Source organism: Haliotis rufescens, unplaced genomic scaffold (assembly GCF_023055435.1).
Source record: "Haliotis rufescens isolate VD_foot unplaced genomic scaffold, xgHalRufe1.0.p SCAF_19, whole genome shotgun sequence".
Taxonomy (NCBI): domain Eukaryota; kingdom Metazoa; phylum Mollusca; class Gastropoda; order Lepetellida; family Haliotidae; genus Haliotis; species Haliotis rufescens.
Window position 1 is genome coordinate 12,152,412 of NW_025963879.1, and position 26,307 is coordinate 12,178,718.

The 26,307-nt window shown below is 38.4% G+C and overlaps 2 protein-coding genes across 3 annotated transcripts in view; one reads left to right on the forward strand and one right to left on the reverse strand.

The window, feature by feature from the left end:
* LOC124138924 (membrane-bound transcription factor site-1 protease-like) overlaps window positions 1-1,349 on the reverse strand; it is a 41,085-nt gene extending 39,736 nt beyond the window's left edge. Inside the window, exon 1 of the mRNA XM_046505834.2 lies at window positions 1,221-1,349. The gene's annotated coding sequence lies outside the window, so the exon portion shown is untranslated. The remainder of the gene's footprint in view (window positions 1-1,220) is intronic.
* Window positions 1,350-5,281: 3,932 nt separating this feature from the next.
* Window positions 5,282-25,080, forward strand: LOC124138923. Of its 2 annotated transcripts, none has more exons than XM_046505832.2 (9): window positions 5,282-5,579; window positions 6,791-9,003; window positions 13,978-14,101; window positions 15,472-15,636; window positions 16,387-16,498; window positions 17,845-17,976; window positions 18,426-18,530; window positions 19,887-20,066; window positions 20,435-25,080. In XM_046505832.2, exons 2-9 carry the CDS (start codon window positions 6,794-6,796, stop codon window positions 20,623-20,625), a joined length of 3,219 nt encoding a protein of 1,072 aa, XP_046361788.2. In that variant the 5' UTR covers window positions 5,282-5,579; window positions 6,791-6,793; the 3' UTR covers window positions 20,626-25,080. The 2 variants fall into 2 exon arrangements, with proteins under 2 accessions (XP_046361788.2, XP_046361789.2); XM_046505833.2 differs by having other exon boundaries at window positions 16,414-16,498.
* The last annotated feature ends 1,227 nt before the right edge of the window (window positions 25,081-26,307 follow it).

Genomic DNA, 26,307 nt, shown 5'->3' on the forward strand with positions numbered 1-26,307 from the left:
ATACGATGACAAGCATCAACCAAGTCAGCAAGCCTGACCACCTGATCCCGTTAGTCGCCTTTTACGACAAGCATGGGTTACTGAAGACCTATTCTATCCCTGGACTTCACGGGTCTGCTATTTATTATGTCAAACTTGACACAATTAGACCAATGTGAACTAAGATTTATTCATAATGATCAAGTACTAATTAATGTCTCTTTTTCATTTTTAACAAAATATTTTTGTATTTTCATGACAACAATTTCATATAGTTATCTACAACAAGTATTTGCCACTTGGGATATTGATGATTTTCTCTTCTTGTTATTCTGTGACATTGTTTTGATAACTACCAACCAACTTTCAGACATTTGTAGAAAGATTTCAGACAACATCCATTCTATTGTGCCAGCGTGTTATGTAAGAAACAAGCATACACATTGTATAATCCTTGATGTACAGTATGACCAGCATGCACTCATAATCAGGCAAACCGGAACAACGGTTATGGGTTGACGAATATGGACTCATAGGCTATTTAGGGTACTGGGTACATTTCTGTATTCTGATCTTTGCTAGAGCAATATTTCTGTATACAGAAACATACCTGGGGTATATAACTGTCTAAAGGAAAAGGGCATGAATTTTCATTGAATGACGAATCCGAAAAACCTACACTCATCACCAAACAACAGAAATATTACAAATTGAATGTTTGTAACTTTTGACATAAGACTGGGACATAACCATGATAACCTAGCAATACCCTGATCTGAAGGAATTACCAAGGGGGTACACAAAAATAACCTTAATATGAAAACATTCAAGGCCTCAGCACTAAATGCTGATTACTGACATAAAATAGACAAAAACACTTTCGTATGATAACAACAATTGACAAAAGGAGGACCATAAGAACACATGCTTCCCAATAATAATCATAATCATGATAATTGAATGTCATTGTCCAGCACTCTGCGAGTTTGTCAGTGTTAATCTGTACTACGCTGCTACATAAATAATCCAAAATGTAAAGACATACAGAAAATCACACAAGCAAGCTATCAAAATCAACAAATGTTCTTATTATCTGAATGAATCTCGGAGTGACCTAAAATCCTTTTCTAAAAATGTGCTCCACCGCTTTCAAAATCAATCAATCCTCTTTCTTTACGTGCGGGGTATTCAATTGTAATTTGTATCCAACATTGACGAAGAAATGCAATTCCGGAACAAACCTGAAGTAAACTGAGCACCAGTGTTCGGTCGTAAATTGTAAACAAAGACAATTATTGCTACATTTCTCATGCTCTATTCAACTAACTCTTCTTCCATATTTTTATTTTCATCCGAACCTTGGATGTAAGACACTTTCCCATTGGCTGAGAATTAAAAAGTTATCCAGGTACGTTTGCGGAATATGAATTGTAGAGTTGTAGGTGGTCGTTGTTCTTTCTGACACTTTACCCAAGTAAAATTATGTATATCGTTGACCCCACAAAAACACGTTAGATTATATCCTAGATACTAGACAATCATTTAATTGTACCACAATTTCATATTTATAACAGGGGTCAGTTTCGCTTGACTGAGTTCAATTAGTGCAGTACGTGAAATCGACTCCTGAGCTGTTATATTCCATGTGGTCTCCAACAGAAGACAATTGTATCTATAGCAACCGCATTTATGGTAGTAGGATGGTATGTACGCTTCCAAGAAATGAAGAGTCGTTGTAAAAATTAGTTGAATTATGAAAAGAAGACTTGTTCACAACCAATCGATAATGAAATCAGACCTTAAAATGGGAATGATCAATTCTACAAATATATGTTTCTATCATATCTGACGTCGCAATTGCTAAATGTCGAATCAAAGACGTATATACAATATTCATACGTCTTTAGTCGAATCTACGAACGTTGTGACGTTACAACCGGTTGGAAATATCACTAAGAAGCTGTAATGTTTACAACAGCTAATCAAACATAAACAAAAGCGGCAATACGTCCCCAGCTACCATGACTCGCCTCTATCCGTCACTCGACAAAAGAATTCGTAGACTATCGGCTTGTCACGAGTGTCCACGACTGTAATACCCACTTTTACATACGGTTCAAGTGATAACCTTGACCTTCTATCCCACTTCAGGGACAATAACTAGGAGTATTACACATAAGGGTAGAAATTAGTCTGTCGTCCAGACCCTGAAACAAATATATCCAATACAGCCCATGCAAGTCTATAATATTTGGCAAGTCTAGATTACTGCAGTATCTGAAAATTAAGAAAGTCTCTGGGCTCCTCTTTAATCGTTTATCTTTTTAAACTTCATAATCTATTAATAGTTTATACCTGTAATCTAACAACTGTATTTGTTCTCTGTAACAATATTATTTTGGGGAGAATTGTGGTATGTAATAACTTTCGGATATGTGCACATAACGGTTCTCGATGTTGATTGGTCACTTGAAACCATACTACGTCATATTGTTGAGAAAAATACGATATGACGTCATCCATTGCCCATGACGTCACAAATTGATTACATGACATAATTACATTTGAACAACAGGCTGCCTTCGGTGAAGTTTATCTGTAGGGTTGACATTTCATACGTTTTTCCTCATTTTCTCTCTTTCAAATGTCAATGACTAATATATGTATTATAGAGGATTGTATTTGAGTGTCCATGTCATACTTTGTTTACGAGTGTCTAAATTCGAGAGCGAGGAGTATGATATGGATGACATGAACACAAATATAATGTTCTATTTATTACCGAAGGAGATGTCTACATACAGAGACGAATTTTATTGTTTACCTATAAACACAGCAAGTCGCAACATCAGCGGAACCACAATTTGTCGAATGACGTCAAAAATCTTCAGCTATGACGTCGATTCTAGCGTGACGTCATTCCGACCTCACTTCACAATAAGATTCGCATGACGTGAACAATGCCATCGGATGACGGAAACAATACGCTGTTGTCTCGGGACATGATATGGCCCTAGGAGCACATATGAGTTTTATGAACCCCGATATGTTTGCCCAGTAGTGTTTGCAAACACAACAGCAACGACGCTCAAGATGCTTTTGGAAGAATTTCTTCAACTTATGGTAATTCAAGCGCCATGTTGTTAGTATGCAGGACACCTATAAGAAACTTTGAAAAGTCACATTAGCGCCGCGCTTTGAATATCTGACCAAACAGTCGGTCACTCGCACTGCCGGGATCCCGTCAGCTGAATTTGTTTCATGTCCGTACCATTTTGGGAAATCAGAGTGTTCGCCAAAGACATTCATGTTAACTGTACCACCCTATACTGAAGACGTGAAAGTCAACAAACTCAAGTCTGTTTGCATCTCAGTGACAGCGTCGAACGAAGGGCAAGGTCACCGCCGGAATAAGAAAAGACAACCGTGATCTATTCACAGCGTTTTACGCTAGAGATAAGGAATGTTATTGTTAACATTTGGGACATTTTGAGCCACATAATCAGAATTCAGGCACACTTCTACGGAGTTTTCGAATGATTTGTATCGGAAATGTTCACTTAGAGTGAACTGGTCGTGCAGTCGTGAACAAACAACGCCGCAAAATACGCTTCGAAGGGGACACTCATTGCACAACAGGATCATCCTAAGTAAGTCTTTATGTCTGTCCAGATAGATTAAACTGACTTCATTTCACCACGCTTATCCTTTTAAGTTAAATCAAATTGAAAGTTGCGAAAGTGGTCGGGTACGTCACGCTCATGGGGACTCTCGATCTTTTGATCGGTAGTCGTATCATGTACAATGTAAATGGATAGCCCATAGTTCGATTATATAATGTCTGTAGGAGCTCTGTGCATAACTTATATAGAATGAAAACCGAATGCGATGCGTGTGACTATCTTGTTTGGTTTAATAAAGTGTTTGTAAATATCTCATGCTTTCATGATATTGCTTCAGTTCCGCCTTGTAGTTGCAAAATGAAGGACGACTCGCGAATTTTTTATGAATGAAAAAAGTAGTCCCGGTGTGACAGAACACACTCCGGTACAGTGGTCGGCCGTACCACACACGTGTGACGTACGGGTTTAGTATCTTACCACCTGTATCTACACCACGTGGGTAATACATAGAGGGTATTATATTCGTGTTCATATCATACTATGTTGACATAAACAGGAATATAATGTTCTATTTATAAACCAAGAAGATGTCAACATACAGAGACGAATTGTAGTGTTTACCTGTAAGGACAGCAAGTCGCAACCTCAACGGAACCTCAACAATCTTCAGCTATGACGTCGATTCTAGTGTGACGTCATTCCGACCTCACGGCACAATATGATTCGAAGATGGCGTCGTAGGTAATAATATTTATTTATTATCGGGGTAAATATCAGGGTTCATAAAAAAACATATGTGCTCAAGGGGCATATCACGTCACACGAGACAACAGTGTATTGTTTCCGTCAGAACGGACGGCATTGCTGACGTCATTCGAATCTTATTGTGATATGAGGTCGGAATGACGTCACACTGGAAACGACGTCATAGCTTAAGATTTTTTACGCCATTCGACAAATTATGGTTCCGCTGCTGTTCTTATAGGTAAACACATAAATTCGTCTTTGTATGTAGACATCTTATTCGGTAATAAATAGAATATTATATTTGTGTTCATGTCATACTATTATATGTTTACGACACTCGTGCCTAAATTCCGGTATTTGATTCGCCGTGACAGATAAACCATAGTTCGTCGTAGCTCGTTGATTATTCTCTAATTAACTCTGTCGAGATCTGTATCTCACGGCTGACATAACAATCACGCCATATTTGAGTATACGAATTAAAACGCACCCCAATAGCTTATCAGATCGAGTGACTAAATTGGACCATAACACGCGAACACGTGGCGTAGCCATATCATTATATTATGTATGACATACCATGATTGACAAAACATTGGCATTAATTGTGCATTCAATCAATACGACGGGGACAAGTATCGGCTTCTTTACTACCCTTAATTCGTGGACACTCGACCCATGGTGTTTTGCGAGACCAAGAACAACACTAATGATTATTATATATTCAAAAACAATATTGATTTGATAAATAAGTGATTTCTCTGCAAATGTACATGTTATAAGTACAATTGTCATTCTGATAGACGTAGGTGTAAACACGGTTAAGTAAGACTAAAATAAACCGCAGACTACATATTCAACGGTGACAGTAACGGAGCGCTTTCTGTTCCATCAGTCGATTCCCATTTTGGCAGTAACCATACTTACAGTGCATTCTGGGATACTTGTCAAAATGGAGGAGGTTGTTGAGGAGGAAGAAGGCAAACACATTCGGCTAACTTGACCGCTCATGACGCTGTACTCACAAAAAGACAGAGACAGCATTCATTGACACTGTTTAAATATTTACACGATAGTCTTTTTGAAAATGGTACTAAGCAGTCCATTGTTGACACAGTGGGACGAAGTGTCATGGTGGTTGACAAATCTCGTCCTCAGTACAGAATGTCAGTTTACGTCTTTGGATACAACGGTGATGTAACTCTTCACACTTGAGGCTGATGGTCTCTGGTAAGAACTGTGCGGAGTAGTTCAATAATTACTTATTGTGATTTTTGTAACAGCCTGTTCTTTGCAACATAATACACCAAAGAATAAGAATATTGACTCGTATTATGACCTATCGACAAATCAGTCACAAAGTGTACACTTTTCGCTAAGTTAGAGTGCAAAAGGTGTGTTTTCTTTTGTATATTTTCCTGGAAGTAGTGATAAATGATGCAATAGCCTTTGAGGTATTGGTCTAAGTTCGTGATATAAACATGATGCAAGCCCATTATCAGGTCCTACATGCTATTTTGACACATTCGAAAGTCTATCGCATATCAAAAATAACTTCCAGACAGGTCTAGGAATACTTTGTTAAATGGCATACTTCATTTGGAAACTATTCATAGCAATCATATCAATTTCAAGCTAATGATTCTGTGTTCACAAATGTCATGAAATTTAAATGACAACACCATTATGTTCCATGACATTTGTGAACCATATGACTATTGATAGAAATGTCAGTTTGCAATGAGGAAAGATTCAGTTTATAGAAGCATTGACTGTGGACTCAAATGTTAAGACATGCTAACTATGCCATGATGTATTTGTCCACTAATTATGAGTCAACAGGAAGTAATCAAAGACTATTCTTGCTAACATATTAGAACTTGTGGAATAACATTACACAGCTAGTTTGAACAAGGTGTATGTTATATTGTTTGATCAAATGAAGTATGCATTGTGATTGTGTATTGACCGATGGTAATACATTGATGACAAGTTGAATATTGATAGTTGTCACCAATACATTGCTTGACTTTATCAATGGTATCCAGTATGTGTTACCTCCAACATGTTACTCTTCCATACTTGCTATGTTCTGAAGGTAGGGTTAGACTTAACCATGTTGACACAATGTTTAATACATAGTAAAGACATGAAAGATGCTCAACTATTGATACGTCTCAATGGTGCTTTAGATGACAAACCTATAATCTATGCTTATAATAACATGAATCTTTAGTTTATGGTTTGAATCTAAAAGTTGTGAAGTAATTTGCACTTTGTTATTGGAAATGAATATCATAAACATGATAAATATCATCATGATCATGAATACAGACAGGATAGAAGTTAAGGAACTTTATAATTTCAACATGTTAAATAATATAATTTACTTTTTATTTACAATTTCTCCATGCTTATCATTCTTATACTTTTTCCTTTAGGAAATGTCCAGTGGTGAAAACATTTCAAGCATGTCTGAGAGGGATTCCAGTGATGAAACTGGGCAGAACAGGAACTGTCTTGGCCACCAATTTGATCCAGGTTCAAATTCCAAACCCATCACCAGCCACATGAATCTTGTTGATGGATCACAGATGCAGTTGGGTGTTAATCTTTCTGACAACCACCAAGCAAATGGTTATGGGAGCATGTCAACATCCAGTGAAGATGATGATTTTGTTGATGCAGTGGTCAATGGCAGTGTGTGCAATGGTTCAGTTCATGAGAATGAAAACCACTTGAACAGCAGAGCATTAACTATGCTAACAAGTGAACCCAATTCTCAGTTGGAAGAACCAACAGATCATCGCTATCCAAATGGAATAGAAAGACATGGCTATATGTCTGCACCTAGTAGTGCTATAAGTGCTTCTTTTACAACATCTAATGGCAGGGACCGGAGTGTTAGACCTAAACAGCCAATACCACCTAGACCGAAATCTGTTCAGAAAAGCAAGAAATCATGTGAGCGAGAAACATTGCAGAGTTTAACTGAGCCTACCTTCCAGAGTGGACACTCTCCCAGTCAGTCTATGCAGCAACATAATGTAAATCTGCATAATACCCACATTCGACCTCCTGTGTGCATGCTTTCTGATGTAAATAATAAACAAAATGGTTGTGTGGGCCATCCCACATCTAATGGTGTTTATCACTCTCCTTACATGCCCTGTAGCAGACCTCAGAGTCTTATGTTATCACACATACACATGGAAAATAGACCGGCTAATATTTGTGGCAATGGTGAGTTTGATGAACCTGACTTGTTTGATATGGTTGATGAAGGTGCTGTCTGTGATTATGATAAACTTCTTTTAAGTGATGAACATAATTCTCCTTCCGAGAATAGTCGGAGCGAGGAAGCAGACAGTGAGTTTTTGAATTACCACTTTCCCAACACCCAACTGGATGGCATGGCTGTGAATTGCAGTCACTGTAACCATGGTACCGCAACTGAACATTGCCAGTATTCCGCAGACTCCCAACACGGAGAGTCATTCCATAATTCTCAAGGACAGTGTATGTGCAGGTCCAATCTTTCAGCGTCAGGTGAAGTAGATTTTGACAATAGTGATTACTTGAAGCTGTTCGATGAGATGGATGGTGAACACTATTCGGCAGAGGATGAGGCACAAGAAACCTGGGAGGATACAGGGGATTTCATTGACACAGATCTTCCAGCACAAACTCCCGGAATGATGTCAAGTTCGGCTGGGTCCTCCTCCTCTTCTCTCAGTGAGGATGAAGGGGCTGGAGGTCTCTTTCATCAAGTGAGTCGAGATTCAAAAGAAAATGACCTCTCGAGCAACAGACTCAATTCAGACATTGTTCCATGTGGAATCCTTGGTGACAGAATGTATGGACATCTAAAGAAGGGAGGCAATTTGTGTTTTCCAGTTGATGCTTCCATGTGTCCTTCTCAAAGATTGGTCATGGAGTCCAGTCATCACCATGGTGTCAACAGTAGTGAGAGTGAAAATGGAGATGATTATCAAGTGGACATGGTTCTTAACTGTGATGCAAATGAAGTGTTTTACGAGGAAGGAGCAGCAAGCTTAGAAGCTGCTGCAAGTTCCCGGAACATTCGGCCAGCAGGACTTCATAATGGTGCTGGGAGTGGGTACTGTGTTCATAATGACAGTGTTAGACTTGAGCCTACAGGTCCTGTACACCATGAGCATGTTGGCGGTGTGACTGCTGACTGCAGTATCGGGCCATCGCTGTTGTGTGCGGATGAAACTGTTCCCCCAGGGTCAGCCAGCTGCCAGCATAGCTCCTGCCCTATGGCCGTACCGGCTGGCTTGTGTGTGAACAACCTGAGCAGCATCTCGCCTCCCAATGTAGAACCATCGGCAGGGGGTTACCATGTTCCAGTGTCCAATTTCCAAAACGACAAAAGTAACAATCACCAAAAAGTGTTTATAAAATTTAATGTGACAAACCAAGAAAGGAAAAGAACAATAGGGCACATAAAGAGAGATTCCTCTCACCTCGGTTCCCCCATTTCCCCGGATGATCCGGAGTCTAGTCAGCTGGAAGATGAGGATGGGGACCTCGCTATAGATCAATATGAGTACCAGCATGTACCAGAGTATTTCCAGGAGCAGATGATGATGATTGCAGCTGAGATGGCCAGGACTCGAGTCAATGCTGAGTTAGTATTTACTTTCTTATACTTTGTAATCTGCACTGCAGTGAGACCATCTTACACAATGGTTATGCATTATCTGTGGACTAATTTGTAGAATTCTAAAACAGAGCTCAAGATAAGCTTTTGGTTATTTTGGTATTTTGCCCAGGGGTTTGATTTTGATTGGGTATCCACAATTTTTAGCATGTTTAGAGGGTATTCAAAAATATTTATACACTCATTTCTTGACATTTGGGTATTTTAACCTTTTTCCCAACAATCCCTGTAAATCAGTTAAAAATAAATGAATAGTAGTAATACTAGTATACTGTCTGCATCTGCTTATCACAAATCTGTTTAAGATACATTCTTTATTCGAGTTAGTTTGTTGCACAAGCTTTTCCAAATGTAACTGTAGGTAAGTGAATTTCACGATTGGGCTGATGCACAATCATTTTTATCATATAGCGATCAGCCAGTCTGTCTGTCTGTCTGTCTGTCTGTCTGTCTGTCCGTAATCATTTCCTTTTCCGGGGCAGAATTTGAAAACCATTCAGTGTATTTGATCGAAACTTGGCAAATCTATCAGGCACATACTGAAGTGGTGCCTTTTGATATTTTGGGATTTTTCTAATTTTTATTTTTTAAATTTTTTATAGGAATGAAGTTGGACATAGACTCAATTAGGGATGGGGTTGGTTTCCGTGGCAGAATTCGAAAACCATTCGGTGTATTTGATCGAAACTTGGCAAATCTATCAGGCACATACTGAAGTGGTGCCTTTTGATATTTTGGGATTTTTCTAATTTTTATTTTTAAAAATTTTTATGGAATGAAGTTGGACATAGACTCAATTGGGGATGGGGTTGGTTTCCGTGGCAGAATTCGAAAACCATTCAGTGTATTTGATCGAAACTTGGCAAATCTATCAGGCACATACTGAAGTGGTGCCTTTTGATATTTTGGGATTTTTCTAATTTTTATTTTTTTAAATTTTTATGGAATGAAGTTGGACATAGACTCAATTGGGGATGGGGTTGGTTTCCGTGGCAGAATTCGAAAACCATTCAGTGTATTTGATCGAAACTTGGCAAATCTATCAGGCATATACTGAAGTGGTGCCTTTTGATATTTATTTTTTTACAAATTTTTATTTTTTACAATTTTTATGGCCAGAATTCGAAAACCATTCAGTGGGTAAACAATGTAAGCTTCTTAAAGGGGAAGTGTACACGCAAAAATCACTTTCTTTCTTTTTCTAAACAAAACGCAATTTTAGAATTAGTTAGTATCTGTGTTTGAAAATATACGCTCATTTTTTTTCACAGTGAAAGTAGGAAGCTCACAATAGTGTTAAAATGATATGTCGTTATGAGGCCTTCGTTTTACGAGCGAAATAGGCCTGAGTTATCCCCCTTAGATTATGACGTAATTGGTGCCAATTCAACTGGGTCCCTGTCTATTCTCAACGCAAAAGATATCAAGGACCAGTTTGCGGTAAAACAACATGGTCTACGACACACTCCGGCGTAGTGGTGACTCAGCATAACACAATTCTGGCTGGCATCTGAGACGCTAGAATCACAAAACTGTACCTACACCACGTGAAGCGGCTCTAACAAAGCATGATGACGTCATAATGTTTATCAATTGGCACCAATGACGTCATATTGCAAGGGGCATAAGCCATGGTGTTTTTGTTATGGAAATAGAACACTTGGTAAATGTGAAAAATATAAATCGTTTTAATGCAAAAAATATGTTAATTAAATATGATGTTTTTATATTTTTGTCTATGACACTTCTATGTTAACACTTTTAATGTGGAAAAAGTACAAGAAAAATTGGTTCATTTCCGTGTGAACATGCCCTTTAAAGAACATTCAACTGTTGACTCATTCCTTACAGAATTGCACATTTACTAGTGGTTACTTTACAGACAGCTGCCTGACATCTTTCTGATGACTCTTGTTTCTAACAGTTGGAATATACATGATATAATCGTCTCATGTAATAGTTGTAATATACACATTACTTTTATTTCAAAAGCATGTTTATATTTTTTGTTGCATATTTGATACGCTAGGATTTGATTTGTCTGCATATTTCAGTTTATTTAATGCATATTTTACTCAAATATGTAGCTTACCTCGAGCTCTGCTAGAATGCTGATCGGTTGTCACAATGTGTGGCTGTGTGAGTGTGGTACCTATGCAGCCTGGATTGTTGCTTGTAGTATCAACCGTTGGTTTGCCCAGTCCACACTTGATTATTATCCCCCGCCCCAACGAAGTTGGCAGGGGATATAGAAATGGGTTCCGTCCGTGTGAGTGCGCGTGCGTGTGCGTCCCGAAATCGTTTCCGGAGCATAACTCAGAAACCTGTAAATATTTCTCTACGAAACTTTGCATGTCTATCAGACTCCTGCTGAACTGGTGCCTTTTGCTATTTAGGAATTTTATAAATTTGTATTTTTTACGTTTCCATGGCAACAAGTTGGACTTAGGTTCTATAAGGGTGGTGTTCGTTTCCGCAGCGTAACTCAAAAACCATTGAATACTTTCTTACAAAACTTTGCATGTCTACTAGGCACATACTGAACTGGTGCCTTTTGCTATTTAGGAATTTTAGAATTTTTTATTTTTCACGTTTCACGTTTCCATGGCAATAAGTTGGACTTAGGTTCTATAAGGGTGGTGTTCGTTTCCGCAGCGCAACTCAAAAACCATTGAATACTTTCTTACAAAACTTTGCATGTCTACCAGGCACATACTGAACTTGTGCCTTTTGATATATAGCACTTTTAGAAATTTTTATTGTTTATGTTTCCATGACAGCAAGTTGGATTTAAGTTTTAATATAGGATTGGGTTTACTTGAGTAGTACAACAAATAAACTGTTTAATATTTCCTTGCCAAACATTGCATGTCTATATATAAAGCGCATACTGAACTAGTGCCATTTGATATTAAGGAGGTTTAGAAATGTTTATTTTAGAATTTCCATTGCAGCTATTTTGACATGGGCTAAGAGAAATGTTGGGTCAGTTACCTGGTTTGGGACCATAACGTGTTAAAACGGGCGGGGGATATAGATGACTTTGTCAACTATATGCTTGTTTACCATGTTTCAAGGCTGCCATGATACATCTTGAATATTGTTACCTACCATATAAACCAACATTTGGTAACTCAGATTCTTTAACAGGGCTGGATTTAACATGTTTAAGGAACTTGATTTAACTTGCACCTGGGGCATGTTGCACAAAACAAAACCAGGTTCAGCAATAGAAACTGACCGTTTTTGTCCACTAGTCCTTATGATACCTTAACCATGTTAACTATTGGGCATTTTGACAAGGACTATACGCAGTGATAGGACTAGTGCAAATTTCTAACTCTGAGGTTGCAACCTGGCCCCATATAATTTACACATGTTAAGGCATAGACAAGACAGTTTGCTGCCAGTGTCACATAAATTGATGAAGCATTGCTGTAAAAGGTAATAGGCACATGTACAGATCTTAAAATACCCAGTTTGATTACGTCAAACCCAATAAAATATGACAAATTTCATGTAACACAGGGATTAGCGATGAAGTATGGTAAATAACCTTCAGAGGTATTGAGTGTGTTCAAAGGTCAATTTTGTATAGAGACATGCTTGAAATTGTTTGACATGCACTTGGTGCATATTAGGTTGCATTCTTCAATAATAGGTTGCAATGGTGCGGGTTTTAGATTGCTAAACCAAGCTCTGTTTAAGCATGTTAAAGTTTCACAGTGTAAATAGGTAAAGTTGTACAGATTTGAAAGCAAACTGTGATCATGGTGAATGGGCCAAATTATTAAGGTAATCTGTTTCAAAATCTGCTGACCCTATCATGTCTGAGACATAATCATGATGATAATTGTCAGTAGACTTTAACTGTGTCTATCTTAACAGATTTATATGAAGAAAACTTGGGTTTTGTCTGTCCTCGTTCGTCCCAACATGTCTGCATACCATCAGTGTTTTCATGTCAAAATTAAACAAACTGAGCCAGATATTATCTTCCCATGTCCAAAGATGAAAAAAAGAATGTTTAAACTTGTCAAAAATGCCGCCACCTTGTCTTTTCGCAAATATCTAAATACTGATTCCAATGTAACACTTCAATGGGCATAAAAGTGAATAAGATACTAGTCACTGGTGTCGGCGCTATACCATTTTTGGGTTGCAACAGTGCCTCATCTTCCCGAGGCAAGGGAGTTAACTGTCTGTAAAAGTCCAGTTTCAACCCTTGGTGAACTAAGCTGGAATTTCGAGTGGCAATTAACAGTTATGTCCTTCCTATTAACATGATTAACTAATCAGATTTCAAGTCTCATATCACTTGCAATTTTGTTTGCTTCAAATTGCCCAGTGAAGTCCATCTGATTGATAATCAAGATCTATTTTGTAATAAAAGGGGGCTTACTTTCTGCTATTGACTGAAATTTGCGTGGCAGTTTACAAACAGGAGGTTGATTTCGTTATACAATTTTAGATCTGTAGACTATAGACTTGTTTGTCCAACCAAATTATAACTCCATAATTCCATATCTCCATAAATTTGCCCCTTTTAAGGGTTTTGCTGTATGTTATCATTACAAGGACGAGTGGTCTAACTGTTAGTTTCTATTGCTGAGCTGACATGTCGGGTAATAACTTATATACTGCTGAAAGCTTTTCAGACATATCAAACGTAACTGATTATCTCAAATTTATGGTTTGTGATGATCATGTCAGGGATACAAATGTATTTCATTTCGAGTGTGCCACAGGGCACCTCAAGAAGATCTTAATGTGTGCCCTTTAGAATTTGTGTGCCAACCCATGTTGGCTGAATATAGTCAACAGATTACCCAAGTCACCAATTGGTCAAGGAGCCTGAGCTCCCACTTCTCACGTGTTACAGAGATTTTCTGTAACCAGTGCAGCTACCAGCTTTACTCATTGTCTACTTTATACCTCAAGGTCGGGTGTCTCGGAGCCCATCTACGAGGACATTGAACCGCTGCCTGAGACCGAGGAAGCTGGCAACATGGCTGCCTCGGGCCTCCCAGCAGATGCTCAACAAAAAGAAGCAGCCTACAGAAAGGTTAGTAAACAAAAGTTGAGTTGGCCAGGGCAAACAGACAATACAAGTCACATTGCCTAGCTTATGATGTGATCAGGATTATGGTCAGTTCACAAAAAATTGTAAGGTTTGTTCGAGGCTAAATTCTGAGAGTTTGGTCCCTTTTTCATGTTCATTGTAGAATGAAGCATAGACAAGAAGTCGTCATTAGCCAATCAGAAGGCAGCTTTCACGAGCTTTGCAACACTAGTTTCAAACTGGCGACTTCACTTTGAAACTTAGTATGACTAATTCTCAATTAAAAAAATGAAAACTGAACAAGAGAACATTTTGGAATGGTTAATAGATGGTCCAGATTGTCTGGCAGTACTTACCACGGGCAATACAACGTCTCTTCTGTTCAAATGTTTATCCCACTGAAGCAAGAGATAGCCGATGATTTTGAGGGATTCAGTCGTAAAGCTTGTAACTGTCGTTCAAACACCCTGTGTTAAACGTTTGAGGTTGCATGACATATTCCAACTGTCCCTTTCCTGATCTGGTAAGCAATGCTCTGATTGGTCAGATGAAAGGTCGTTCTGACGTGACCCATAATGGGATGTCCTCAGATATTTGTAAAGCAGTAGCCAGAACTAAGATCTGATTTTAATGAGATTGTGCTTGAGTCTAATTCTTTAGAGTTTATTATGTTTTATTCTACAATGAACTTGAAACAGGAACCTGAACAATCTCATTTAGTAGCTAGAACTTTGATTCTGTAGATTGAGCCCACTTAGTACTGTGGATGGGTTGTTCCGGCTCAGGTGTCTCTGAAAAGTGCTCACAGAATTAGGATGCAGTTTTTGTCATAGTGGACATGTCATGCATACCAGCCGAAGGGAAAATATCTCTTCCCAATTACTCATTGTTACATTGGAAAGGTGTATGTGCAAGAAAAGTGTGTTTTATGCATAATCATGATTATCATGTGAATATTTCTTGAACATTTGCTAGAATTTGCTTTGATATTTGGCACATCAGCATGAGCCTATATCCTGATGGCCTCCATGTTGAATATGTAGATTTAAGCTTCTACATCTGCAATAATTAGTGTATCACTAGGCAATGAGTGATTCGATGTAATACAATCAGGCTGTTTGTTGTGCAGAAACATCAGACTCTTTAGTGTTTTCTTGATTCCCCTTATTTGTACCCAACCTTGTTTATGAGGTAATGCTGGAAATTTTATATGTGAATTTAGGTAAGCTACAGTGCCTTGTAGCTTTTGTTTTGTATGATTGATGGTCAGCATCCAAATGCTAGAGAAATCAATCATAAGACATCACACTTGAATATAGTACCTCTGCTTCCTGCAGTGCTGCCCAACTCCAGTGAGTTATCATTTGTTGTAGCCTCCCCTGAGATTGACTCCGAGACGGAAGGATCGGCGGTCCAGCAGTGGCGGCAAGTCGGGTATAGAGAAGGTCATGATATGGAATGAGTATGAGGCCTACGTGCTCCAGGTGAAGCAGATAGCTACATCAGCATGTGGGCCCACTGCCGTTCTCAATGTCTTGGTGAGAAGAATCTCTTGAACTTTGGGCTATCATTGGAAATTCTGTGTTGTTCATAGTGTAATTTTGTTATATGTTGTTATTGACATATGTATATGTGTATAAGGGAAATTGCATTGCTCCCTAAATAAGATTAAATCACCTGATATTTTATCAGATAGCTTATTTCTTACCCTTATACATTTTCTTGAATGCATGAAACATTTAGTATGAATTTCAAAATTTGGTATCTGCATAAGCATAGATTTTATGTTTGTGCCATTCACAAGTAATGTGCAGTAGCTGCATATGGATGATAAGTAGTGAAAATATATTGAGTCATCACTTCTAAGAAGTTTGACATTACATTGCACGCCCCCTCTACACAGCTGTATTTTGGGGGAATACTGTGGGCAATATACTCAAGAAACTACATAGATGAGGGACACAGGCTGACAAATTATCAGATAAACTTTTATGTGGTACATTTTATAGTTTTTATACCAGTAAAATTGGTAAAAATACTAGTATTTGCCCATTCATCTGATCAAATCTACATCAAGGAGAAGGAATCAAGTAAAAGGGGTAGTTAAATTATGCTGGTTTACCACAGATTCACCAAGGTTGGCACAGTCTGTGTTGCCCTTGTCAGATGGTCTGCTGCTGGCCTGGAATACATGCTTCCATTGCTGTACTAGGGGTTGCGTTTTGTTTGTGTAAGACTAAGAGAGTATTAAGCTGACTGTTTCGATCTTTGTCAAAATGCCCTTTCAGAAAGCATTTGATGTGTGTGTTGACAAGGATGAAGTGTGTAAGAAGATCCACACCAACCTGAGAGATGAGCTTGGCTCCATCCCCACGTACTTGTTCTCAAGGGCTGTGGCGGGTAAGTATGCTACTTGGTCTAAGATTTTGTTTAACAGGACTTGATGACGTATTCTGCCTATTGTTTAGATCGCTCATATTTATCTACCCAGTTAGGTGATGTAGTGCAGAGATGCCAGCCATTACAATTTTGTCAGAATCGTTTGCTGCCAGAGCGTTTAAGTGAAATGTCTTACGAAGTTTGTCAAAAACACATCACCTGTAATTAACAGGATTAGATCTATTTTTGACCTATTCAGATATGGTCACATATAGAACCGATTACTAATCACATAATAATGTTTTGGCTTGTGATGGTTTGAGGGATTTGGGGGTATAAAATGCCATGCAGTAGATGATATATTTGTATTCAAATCATGCAGTCAATCATACAAATGATAATTTCCTATTTTCAACAAATGTGCCACATATTTCTAATGGCCTAAATTTAGGTTTGGCATCTCTTGTTGGTTCTTATATCGCGCAATTCATAAAAGGCAAGTTTTTGTTCGGCTGGCCAAAAATGGCTGCTGAAGATGGCCTTGGTTGATGTGTTCAGACAGCTGGCCAGATGAAGGCCTGATTACACTCTGCAGAAAGCATAGCTGGGATATTGCTGGCCACACTGTGAAAGTATGTTCGCTCACAAACTAGGTATTGCTATAATGTTTAGTGACCCCATGGGGATTCTGGGTTAGAACAGGGTCCCAGCATCCTATGCTTATAGGAGGCACCAATGGATTAGGTGGTCATGATATCAACCACTGGTTTGTCTTGTCCAGTCAGGAATATTACAAACCACTATCACATTGCTGGAGTTGACAGGAACAGCGTAAAGCAACATTTATTCTTCAATCAAACAGCATTAGAATCAATCCAGAGCTAGAGATAAGCTGCATATTTGCATAAAATACCCCCCAAAAATATTCAAAACACAATTACTTTCAATTAACTTGGGTACAGAAACGCATGCATTAAATGAAAAACTCAAATGTATTAAAACGGCATGCGTTAATACCCAATGAAGCCTTTCAGCATGCGTACAATGGAGCTTATTTGTGAAACACAATTGCAAGCTAACTTACTTTCCGTGTCAAGCCTTTTGTTAGAACCCTTATATACATCTAAAACATTATTTTATTTTTTTGAATTCTCAAAATGTTGGCTCATTTTAGGAAAAACCCAATAGAGTGATGAATAGATGAGTGAAAAAATATTGGTTACCTAATGAAAAATGTAATAACCCAATTAAAATAGAAATATTCAAGTAAAAACTCAATTGCTCAAAAAGTTATCTGGAGCTCTGCAATCCAATGAGCATTAGACAGCAAACAAACAAAGCTTCTACAATGAATGGTCTGTTGCCAGGCACCACGGCTGAGGATTTGCTGCATGGTATAGAGAGTCTGACTCAGGGCAGGATACGTGGTCGATTCTTCCACTTCTGGCCATCCAGGGATGTGCATCTGCTCAAATGGCTGGGGCAGTGGATGAAGAAAGGTCTGTACATCACAGCTTAAAGCATACTCTATGTCACCAATTTATTGTCATATTCAGGGCTATGAAAAAAGAAGTACATATAAATCAACAACTTTCCATCCTGCAGCAGTGGGGCTTTAGTCGTTCAGTACACATCATGGAGCCCAAACTTGGCGAGATTGTTACAAGACTGCTGAAATCTGAGTAAAAGAAATACTCACTTTCTAAAAACTCATTCCTCTGTCTAATTGGTAGATATTTTACCGTCTTTCATATTCTCCTCAGACTTGTTTGTAAGGGAACATGTGTCACGGTCCAAGCGAATTGGAAACATTTCCATGTTAGATTTGAAATGCAAACTTTATGTCTGATTTTCACTGTTTGTAGTAAAGATGGTTAATTTAGATGAAACCGTATACTTGAAGTATTGTAGATGATCAGGGTGATGATGTGATGTATTGTGAACCTAGGTGCAGTCCCTCTGGCTACTCTGAACCTACAGAAAGGGGTCAAGACGGGCTGGACAGTCCCCGATGCCTGGCACCATCAGATGGTCTATGGTGTGAGCTCTAAAGGTATTGTGTTAGAGGAAGATATGTGTTTTAGTTTGCTTCTGATTTCTTTTGAATGTGATTGCTCCAAAATGAGACTCCATAGGTCAAAAAAACTTTACGTCGTTTAGTTTGGATTGTTTTGTTATCACACAGCCATGTTATCTGATAGTATTAAAGTTTGTTTTCGTGACTCAACATAGTTATGTACCCAATATGCAACTATATCCACTCGTCCAAAGCCTGTCTAGTACAAACTCATGCTGTCGAAGTTCGCTAAGCTCATCATAGCTTTGGAATAACACTAGTGTATACTGAAATTAATGCCAGAAGACAGGTTTGGGACAGTACATATAGCAGATACAAAGGCCAATGCCTGGGCTGTAAGCCCTTTTAAATGATTTGGATGTTGCTAGGGCCATGTTAACATTGCTTTATGCCATGGACATTGCTTTATGTACAACATGATTTTGGCCTTGTTGGTTTTTATGATGCCATGTTTGCTCCTTTTTCGGGGACTTAGAGATCTAGTGCACTGGGGTGTCGTTACTCGCTATGCAGAGTTGCCTCCCTTAGCTGACTCAATCTTGTCATGGCTTTGATTCCACCAGTCATCCTGACTTAGGAATCTTGGTCTGTCAGCACCATACTCATACACCATTCTTTTTGGACTAAAAGTCAAATTCTACTATGACTTCTGATTGGTCAATCACAGGTTTGAAATCACTATAACAACCTCTGATTGAAACAACTGATTTGATAGGCATATCACCAGGGAAGCTGATATGTATATGAAATAACTTTGTACTTCATTCTCATTGATTGTTGGCAGGCATTTTATGATAATATACCAGTATTATATTTGCAACACAAAATGAGGAGTTGCAATTCTAAGAATATTCAAAATATGTGTGATTTTACATTTTAAGCAGGAACTATGATAGAAAATAAGGGGGAATGATTGACATGACATTCATTATGTTACAGTATAGGTTCTGAATTTTTATGGGTGCACAATGGAAATTTCACTTCATTTTCTTATGTGTTGATGACATATTTTGTCCAATGGAAATAATCAGTGATTCCTTAATTCAATTAAGCAGCCTTCTCCAGACATTAGTGTCTCGTCACTCAGTATCTCCTCACCACAGATATAACTATGAGTTTTGTAATGGTAGAATGTAGATATATATAGATAATATTACAGTGTGTTCGAATGTAGGGCTATTTTACCTGTGGATGTCATTGTGCTATGTTAAACACTGAGAGCTTGGTTCCACCAATTCAGCACTGTCAAGTCTACAGGTATCACAACTCTAAGTTGAAAATACAGTAGGTTTATGTTGTAATTTGCCTGACCCCTACCATGTTCATGTACAGGTGTGTACCTGACGAATCCCCTGGAGAACGTGGCGGAAGAGACTGTACTCGAACAGCTGGTCAGTGATTCCATTCTTCTGGTAAGACGCCAGGATGTAGTCAACCGTTTCCGTGACAACACTGACCTAGGGGAGATTATTCGACATCCAGACGACAGATGGCGAACTCTAAATGTTCTAGGTACAGAAATTGACTTTATTATTGATGATAGTAAGAATATTAAAATGCTTAAGATGGTTTATTTATTATGTTAAGAATTTTTTTCAATACAATTGTTTTTCCTTGGATTTGTGGTCCTTACTTGATTCAATGGTAATAAATAGTCACTGAACTGCAAAGCAGCCCTATATATTCATGTGACTGAGCAGCAGTGTATACAATCCCCTAAAGAATTATGAAACCTAAAGATATAAATGTTCATGCCAAAAATATGACTCATTGCATCATGACTTAACCTGACTTTAATAGGGAGAGAGCATGTAGGCATGATAGAATGGGGAGGCACACTTTTTCTATGATTCTTGATGTGAAGTTTTCCACCATTTCAGGACAAGTTGTGAATGTACTGCGCGAGTCCAACATGCCGCACCCCGTGTACAGAGCTCAGTTGACCTCCCACATCTCCATCCCCGCTGTGTACAAGGCTGGCATCACCCTCTTCGTCCAGGGAGAGTCGGATCTGTGGCAGGAACTGATTGCCACATCTGACTTGCCTCCCCGAGATTCCCCACACCCTTAACACCCGACAGTCTCCACTACACGTCCGCCTCTTGTAGTACCACCTCTGAATTGAATGAAATCACTGTTACTTGAAACACTTTCCGATTTCTATAAGCACTTTTGAGAATTGAGTGAATATGTCAAGATGTTTGCATAAAGGAAGAGTATGCATTTGTGAAGCATGGGCCTTCGGAGGGTTAGAAGAATCTGTGCCTGGATACTTCGGCATTTTCAGAGTTATCGGAGTCCTTTCATAATAATATACTGACAAGATTAATTCTATCTTAGTGTACATGGGCAATTATGCCAATCATATTACAGTCAGATATTAGTGCTCGCTAAAACTACACAAAGATCTGAGGACACCCTATTACAGGTCACGTTAAAACACCTTTTGTGAACTTTGACCAACCAATGAAATGCCTAACAAAAAGTTAGCCAATCAGAATGCAGCTTTCTCGAGCTTTATGCACTAGTTTCAGACTACGCTTTGAAAAATATTGATTCAAAATTTGAAAACTGAACAAAAGAAAATTCTGGAATGTCAAATAGATGGCTGAGATTGTAAAGCAGTACTTCACACGGGCAATGAAATGTCTCTTCTGTTTCAAATGTTTATCCCATTGAAGTGAGATGGAATCAGTCGACCAGCCGTAACTACTGTTCAGTATACCCTGTGTTAACTTTTTATGGTTGCATGGTTAGAAAACACATTCCAACTTGCAACTTTCCCAATCTGGTAAGCGATAAAAAGCTGGTCTGATATGACCCGTAATAGGATGTCCTCTGATCGTTGTTTAGCGGAAGCGAGAACCAAGATTTGATTTTAATGAGATTGCAATTATGCAAGCTTTAGGCTGGTTCTATGCAGTTCACCTTAAACTGGCATTTTTGCCATTCGTTTAATCTGCTACAAATTACTAATTGGCATTTGGTTGAAGTACATATTGGCTGATTGGTGTTAGGTATGAAATGATATGTGCATACTTGCCTCCTGATTCTTTTCCTGTATAAACCAGGTAAAGTTGCCACTCCATCTGGTGTGGTTGGCAGGAATCGGTCATTAGATGATGCTTAAACGTTCATCAGGATCATCGAGGAGGGAGGCATAGAGATAATTCAGATGGTTAGTGACAATGACAACAGGTTATGAAGCATAATGCTGCTATCGAGGAGGCTTCAGCTGATCTCAGCCTTACAGAGAACTATGTCCTGGGTGATATACATCCACAGCTGTGGCAGAAACAAACCAATGTATATGTACGAAGCAGAGAATACGTAGATAGCTTATGAGTTACTTTGAATGTTCCATCAGTGTAACCTTCTTAATCTGGACCTTGTTATTCTCAACCTCGGCCACTGGGAATAAATTGTCAATTTCAATTTTGATAGAAAGTGAACATTCTGGTTCAGTGTGGTTCCACTGTTTTCCTGTTTATGTTGGTAAAATATTTGAATAAGGGTGTAAAATGAGGCTTATGTGCTAGCTGTAATGGTCCAGGTTGCTGCAGGCACTTGACCAAGGTACCAGGTACCAGAAACTATGATAGTGTTTGACTTGAAGAAAATGAACTTTCTGTTGATTTTTTATAAAAACTTGCTTATGTAATGTAGGGCTGGTAAACGGTGTGGAAAAAAACTAATTGTAAAGATTTTGTTTTGTATTTATTTTGAAGGGGCCCAATTGTGAAAATATATACTGGTACCCGTGTGAAACAATAGTCAAGTATGGTTCTGATATTCATATGAATAACAAACTAACAGATGTTTTCTCTTATATAGTTAGTAAACTTGTTCCGATTCGTGTATAACAAATTTGATACTTATGTTGCATTTGTGGCCCATGTGTTTATCATATCCAAACTTGACTAAGCATTGGTGCTGTCTTCACAGAAATCATGGAAAATTATCTGATTGTTGAAAAAAATGTGAGTGATCTTCGGAGGAGGAAAACAGAACCTATTTTATGTGTACATTTGACTTGTGCTACTAGTGTGAATGAGACTTGTTTATGTGCTGTTGTATATATTGTTTTACCCCTGTTACTCTGTAGACCTGCTGTTGATCCTCCATGCTGTGCAGTGCTGGATCTGATCATCATCAACTTCTCCCTCACCGCCACCTTTTGTCCTCCGTCTGGTGTAGACAAGAACACTTGACATGCTTCTATAACAAATTGGAAATGGAAAACCTAATCAAAAGCACTCTTTTTTTTAATCTGCTGTATGCAAATATATGCTGACCACCAAAACACAATTAGTTAAACTAGAAGACACTAATAGGTTAAAATGACAAGAAATTTTTTAGTAACATGGAAACACAGTAGGAAGTTAGAAACATGTTCAGATAATGTTTTGAAGAACAAGTGGAAATCTGAAATGTGTTTTGGTTTTGTTATACACGTACACCTACTGGCTAGGCTAATAAGTCAACCTCTTTCTTAACCTTCAGAGATATAAGTATTAATATAAAGAGATTATGATATTGTGTCGTAAATAACAAGGTATTGAGTTGGTTTCTATCTAGATTTACATGGGCTAGATCATGAAACAAGGAATGTTTTTGGATATTGCAAGGGATGGTCTGTGTTGACTGTCACAGGAACGCGTCAGAGGAACACGTCAGAGGAACACGTCACAGGAACACATCACAGAAACACATCACAGGAACAAGCAGCCAATGAGCAATTGTCAACCTTGAATGGTGGAAGATGTCTGTTTCACTTGGCACGTTTAGTATCTCATGAATCTCAACCAAAATATATTTGTCCAAAATTAATCATGATTTCCATCATGATGTATAATGAAAACTGACGTGAATCGAGACCCGATCTTTGCCTGGTCCTTAACAGTTGTTGGGGCTAATGCTCCTGGAACAAAGCTGTCTTAGTGATACGGCTCTCAAAAGTCAATGTGAAAGAATTGTTATGGTAACAGTAAGATCTATCCAGTACATCAAGGTGTCTCTGAGTCCCTGCCTGTGAAGATTTTGCACACTGTTCAGTACAGATGTACCAAGCAGGGTCCCACATGAGGAAGCAGCTACTACAAATGCTTGATGATGAGGTCCTCATAATATTCCGGAGATCTATTTTTGTCCAACTGTGTAACAGACTACAATAGGCCAGTATTCTTTCTAGTGACATCAAGGTCACATTCTTGCTGTACTGAATAACACCCCTTGTTTTATTTATTATGAAAAGTGTTTTTTCCCCCTCACATATATGACTATTTGATGTGTATTTATATCCTACAGTTGAAACTCACTTGAAAAACCATGGAATGAATACTGTGAATGAGTGTGAATGTTTTTATTTGCTTTCTGGAAATGTAGCCAAGTAAATATCCACTTACTGATTCTCAAGGATGCAGCATATGATGCCAAGCGTAAATGTGGTGATAGAACTTAATATGCTACTGTTAGCCTGTGTGGCCAAAAGATGACTATTGCTTTTGTTAACACAATTATTTAGCATAATACTGGTATTACTTCTGTGTGCTTGCTCCAATTGATCACGACTCGTCTGAGCGGAGGCTGGCATTATTCTGTGAGAAAGTGTGTTTAATTCATCACAGATCACATAAATGTGTTAGAGATGTACATTTAATCCAGATACTTTGCTATGTACATTGTGAGATACATAATTGATGGAGTTGTTTGACCTGTGATTTTACTGTTTTGTCTGCAAAAACCAGTGGATTAGAAGCAGTAGTATTCAAGTTTGGTAGTATGGGTAGTTTTTCGTCAGTTCAGTAGTTTTAGAAGTTATTCTCAATTTTGTTTTTCAAGGGTCTTGTTCCCTAAACATGCTAAAAGTGATGGAGAGATTCATTTGATATTAACCATAAGGGTGAAGGTCAAGTGTAATAACTTTCTGAAATTTGCATTTTTCTTCTATCATTTTAGAGATATGCGTGTTTTATTTCATAACTGAAAAATCATGGTACACTGTATTTAGATGGGGGGAGTGGTAGGGTGGTGGCGGGACGAGTTACCCAATCTTGATTAATTATGTATAGCTACCAGGAACACTGATAACTTCTGAGCATTGGTTTCTCAGCAGTTGTGGATTTCATCAAAGTGGTAATTGTCGTTGACCTGTGTTCAGTTTAGCTTTCCTTACACTTAATGCAACAGAAATACCCGTCAAAGCCAGCTCACTCACTAAGTAAAGAAACAATGAACCACCATAATGACTTGTATACTGGTGCCGAGTTTCCTAGGTTTTTGCAGACAAGATACAAGTGTGTATGAGCTACTGAGGAAGTCGGCTGTTGCTGCAGTGGTGTGACCATCTTGAAGATGACAGCATCTTATGTACAGTGTGTGGTAGACAAGGAAGCCGAGAGAATGTGTATAAATATTGGTGGCCTATTTCTTGTTGCTGGGGCAACATCCTCTTGCTTTCAACATAATATGTATTTAACATACATGTAAATGCATTATTTATGAATAAATGATTACCTGAATACCACTACATGCATTGCTATTTTATACTTGCAATGTCCTAAGAAGGCCTACTCACAGACCACCGCGGTTCATAACTACCCGTCGTCAAGTGGTCAAGCATCCGCCCTGAAACCAGTGGTTCTATCCCCTGTATGCATCATACCAAATGGTACATGTTGTTATCCTGCCTGGTGCAAGATGGTACTTGTTGTTACCCTGTCTGGTGCTCAGAGACACACATGCACACACACTGTGACACACTCTCTGACATGTTGAGTTAATATCGGATTTCATTTTGAGTATTCAACAAATGACAAGTTTATCACAAAAATGCATGACACTAATAACATAGTTCACAACGAACACCACATATAGCATACCATATCACATTCTCTTATTCCTTTGTGTGCAGTATCTTAGATACATTGAAACAAAACCCATAAAGTCGTATATTTGTTGTGTTTAGTATGTTACAAACTTAATCATAGTTATTTCTGAGGAGTAAGAGTGATTACTGCTTAACGCCGCACAAGACGTTGATGTATTGATATTTGATTTTACACAAGTTTCATTTGAATAAGCTTGCTCACTCTCCCAATCGCGAACGTCCGAAGAACTTGTACCCGGGTGAAGGGATTTGATTAAACTGCAGACCTCAGTCAAGTTCATTCTACAAATACCAGTGTGCAAATACATAGAATTCGAATGACATGACATTTGATTTTGTTGATTGGCTCTATCTGTCCACGTCAGGAACTTCAATAAAGGGACATAACTCTATTAAGCATACCGCACACTCGGCTCGCCACAGCCTGGTTCCCTGGATGTGCTGGCGCAGCATACCCCGGGAACCAGGCTGCTGGGGTATTATGCATTCGTGACCAACTCATGTTATTCCGGGACAAGCCGAATAGCTCTTCTTGCAGGTGACGGAAAGGGGCGAGTGGTGACGAATGATCTCGGAATGGCAAGATTTGGCCACGAATGTATAACTAGATGAACTCAAGGTGTCCATACAATGCTTAATATTATATAGACTCCCTGTTACTCCGTGAGTTATTTTTATAGAAGGTTGACATGCATGAGCTTAATAAAATTCACCTGGCTGAGGCAAAGTCCATTGTCATTTTGTTATGTTTTGATTCCCAAATTGAAACAATATGTTAACCCAAAATCTGTACGTAAAAGAATTTAGTGTGAAACAAACAAACAAACAAACAAACAACAAATGGTATACAATCAATAATTGTAT

Coding starts and splice junctions, on each gene's coding strand:
- LOC124138923 (XM_046505832.2), top strand. CDS start 6,794: ATGTCCAGTGGTGAAAACATTTCAAGCATGTCTGAGAGGGATTCCAGT. Junction 16,499..17,844: donor GTTCTCAAGGGCTGTGGCGG/GTAAGTATGCTA, acceptor GTCTGTTGCCAG/GCACCACGGCTGAGGATTTG. Junction 18,531..19,886: donor CTATGGTGTGAGCTCTAAAG/GTATTGTGTTAG, acceptor GTTCATGTACAG/GTGTGTACCTGACGAATCCC.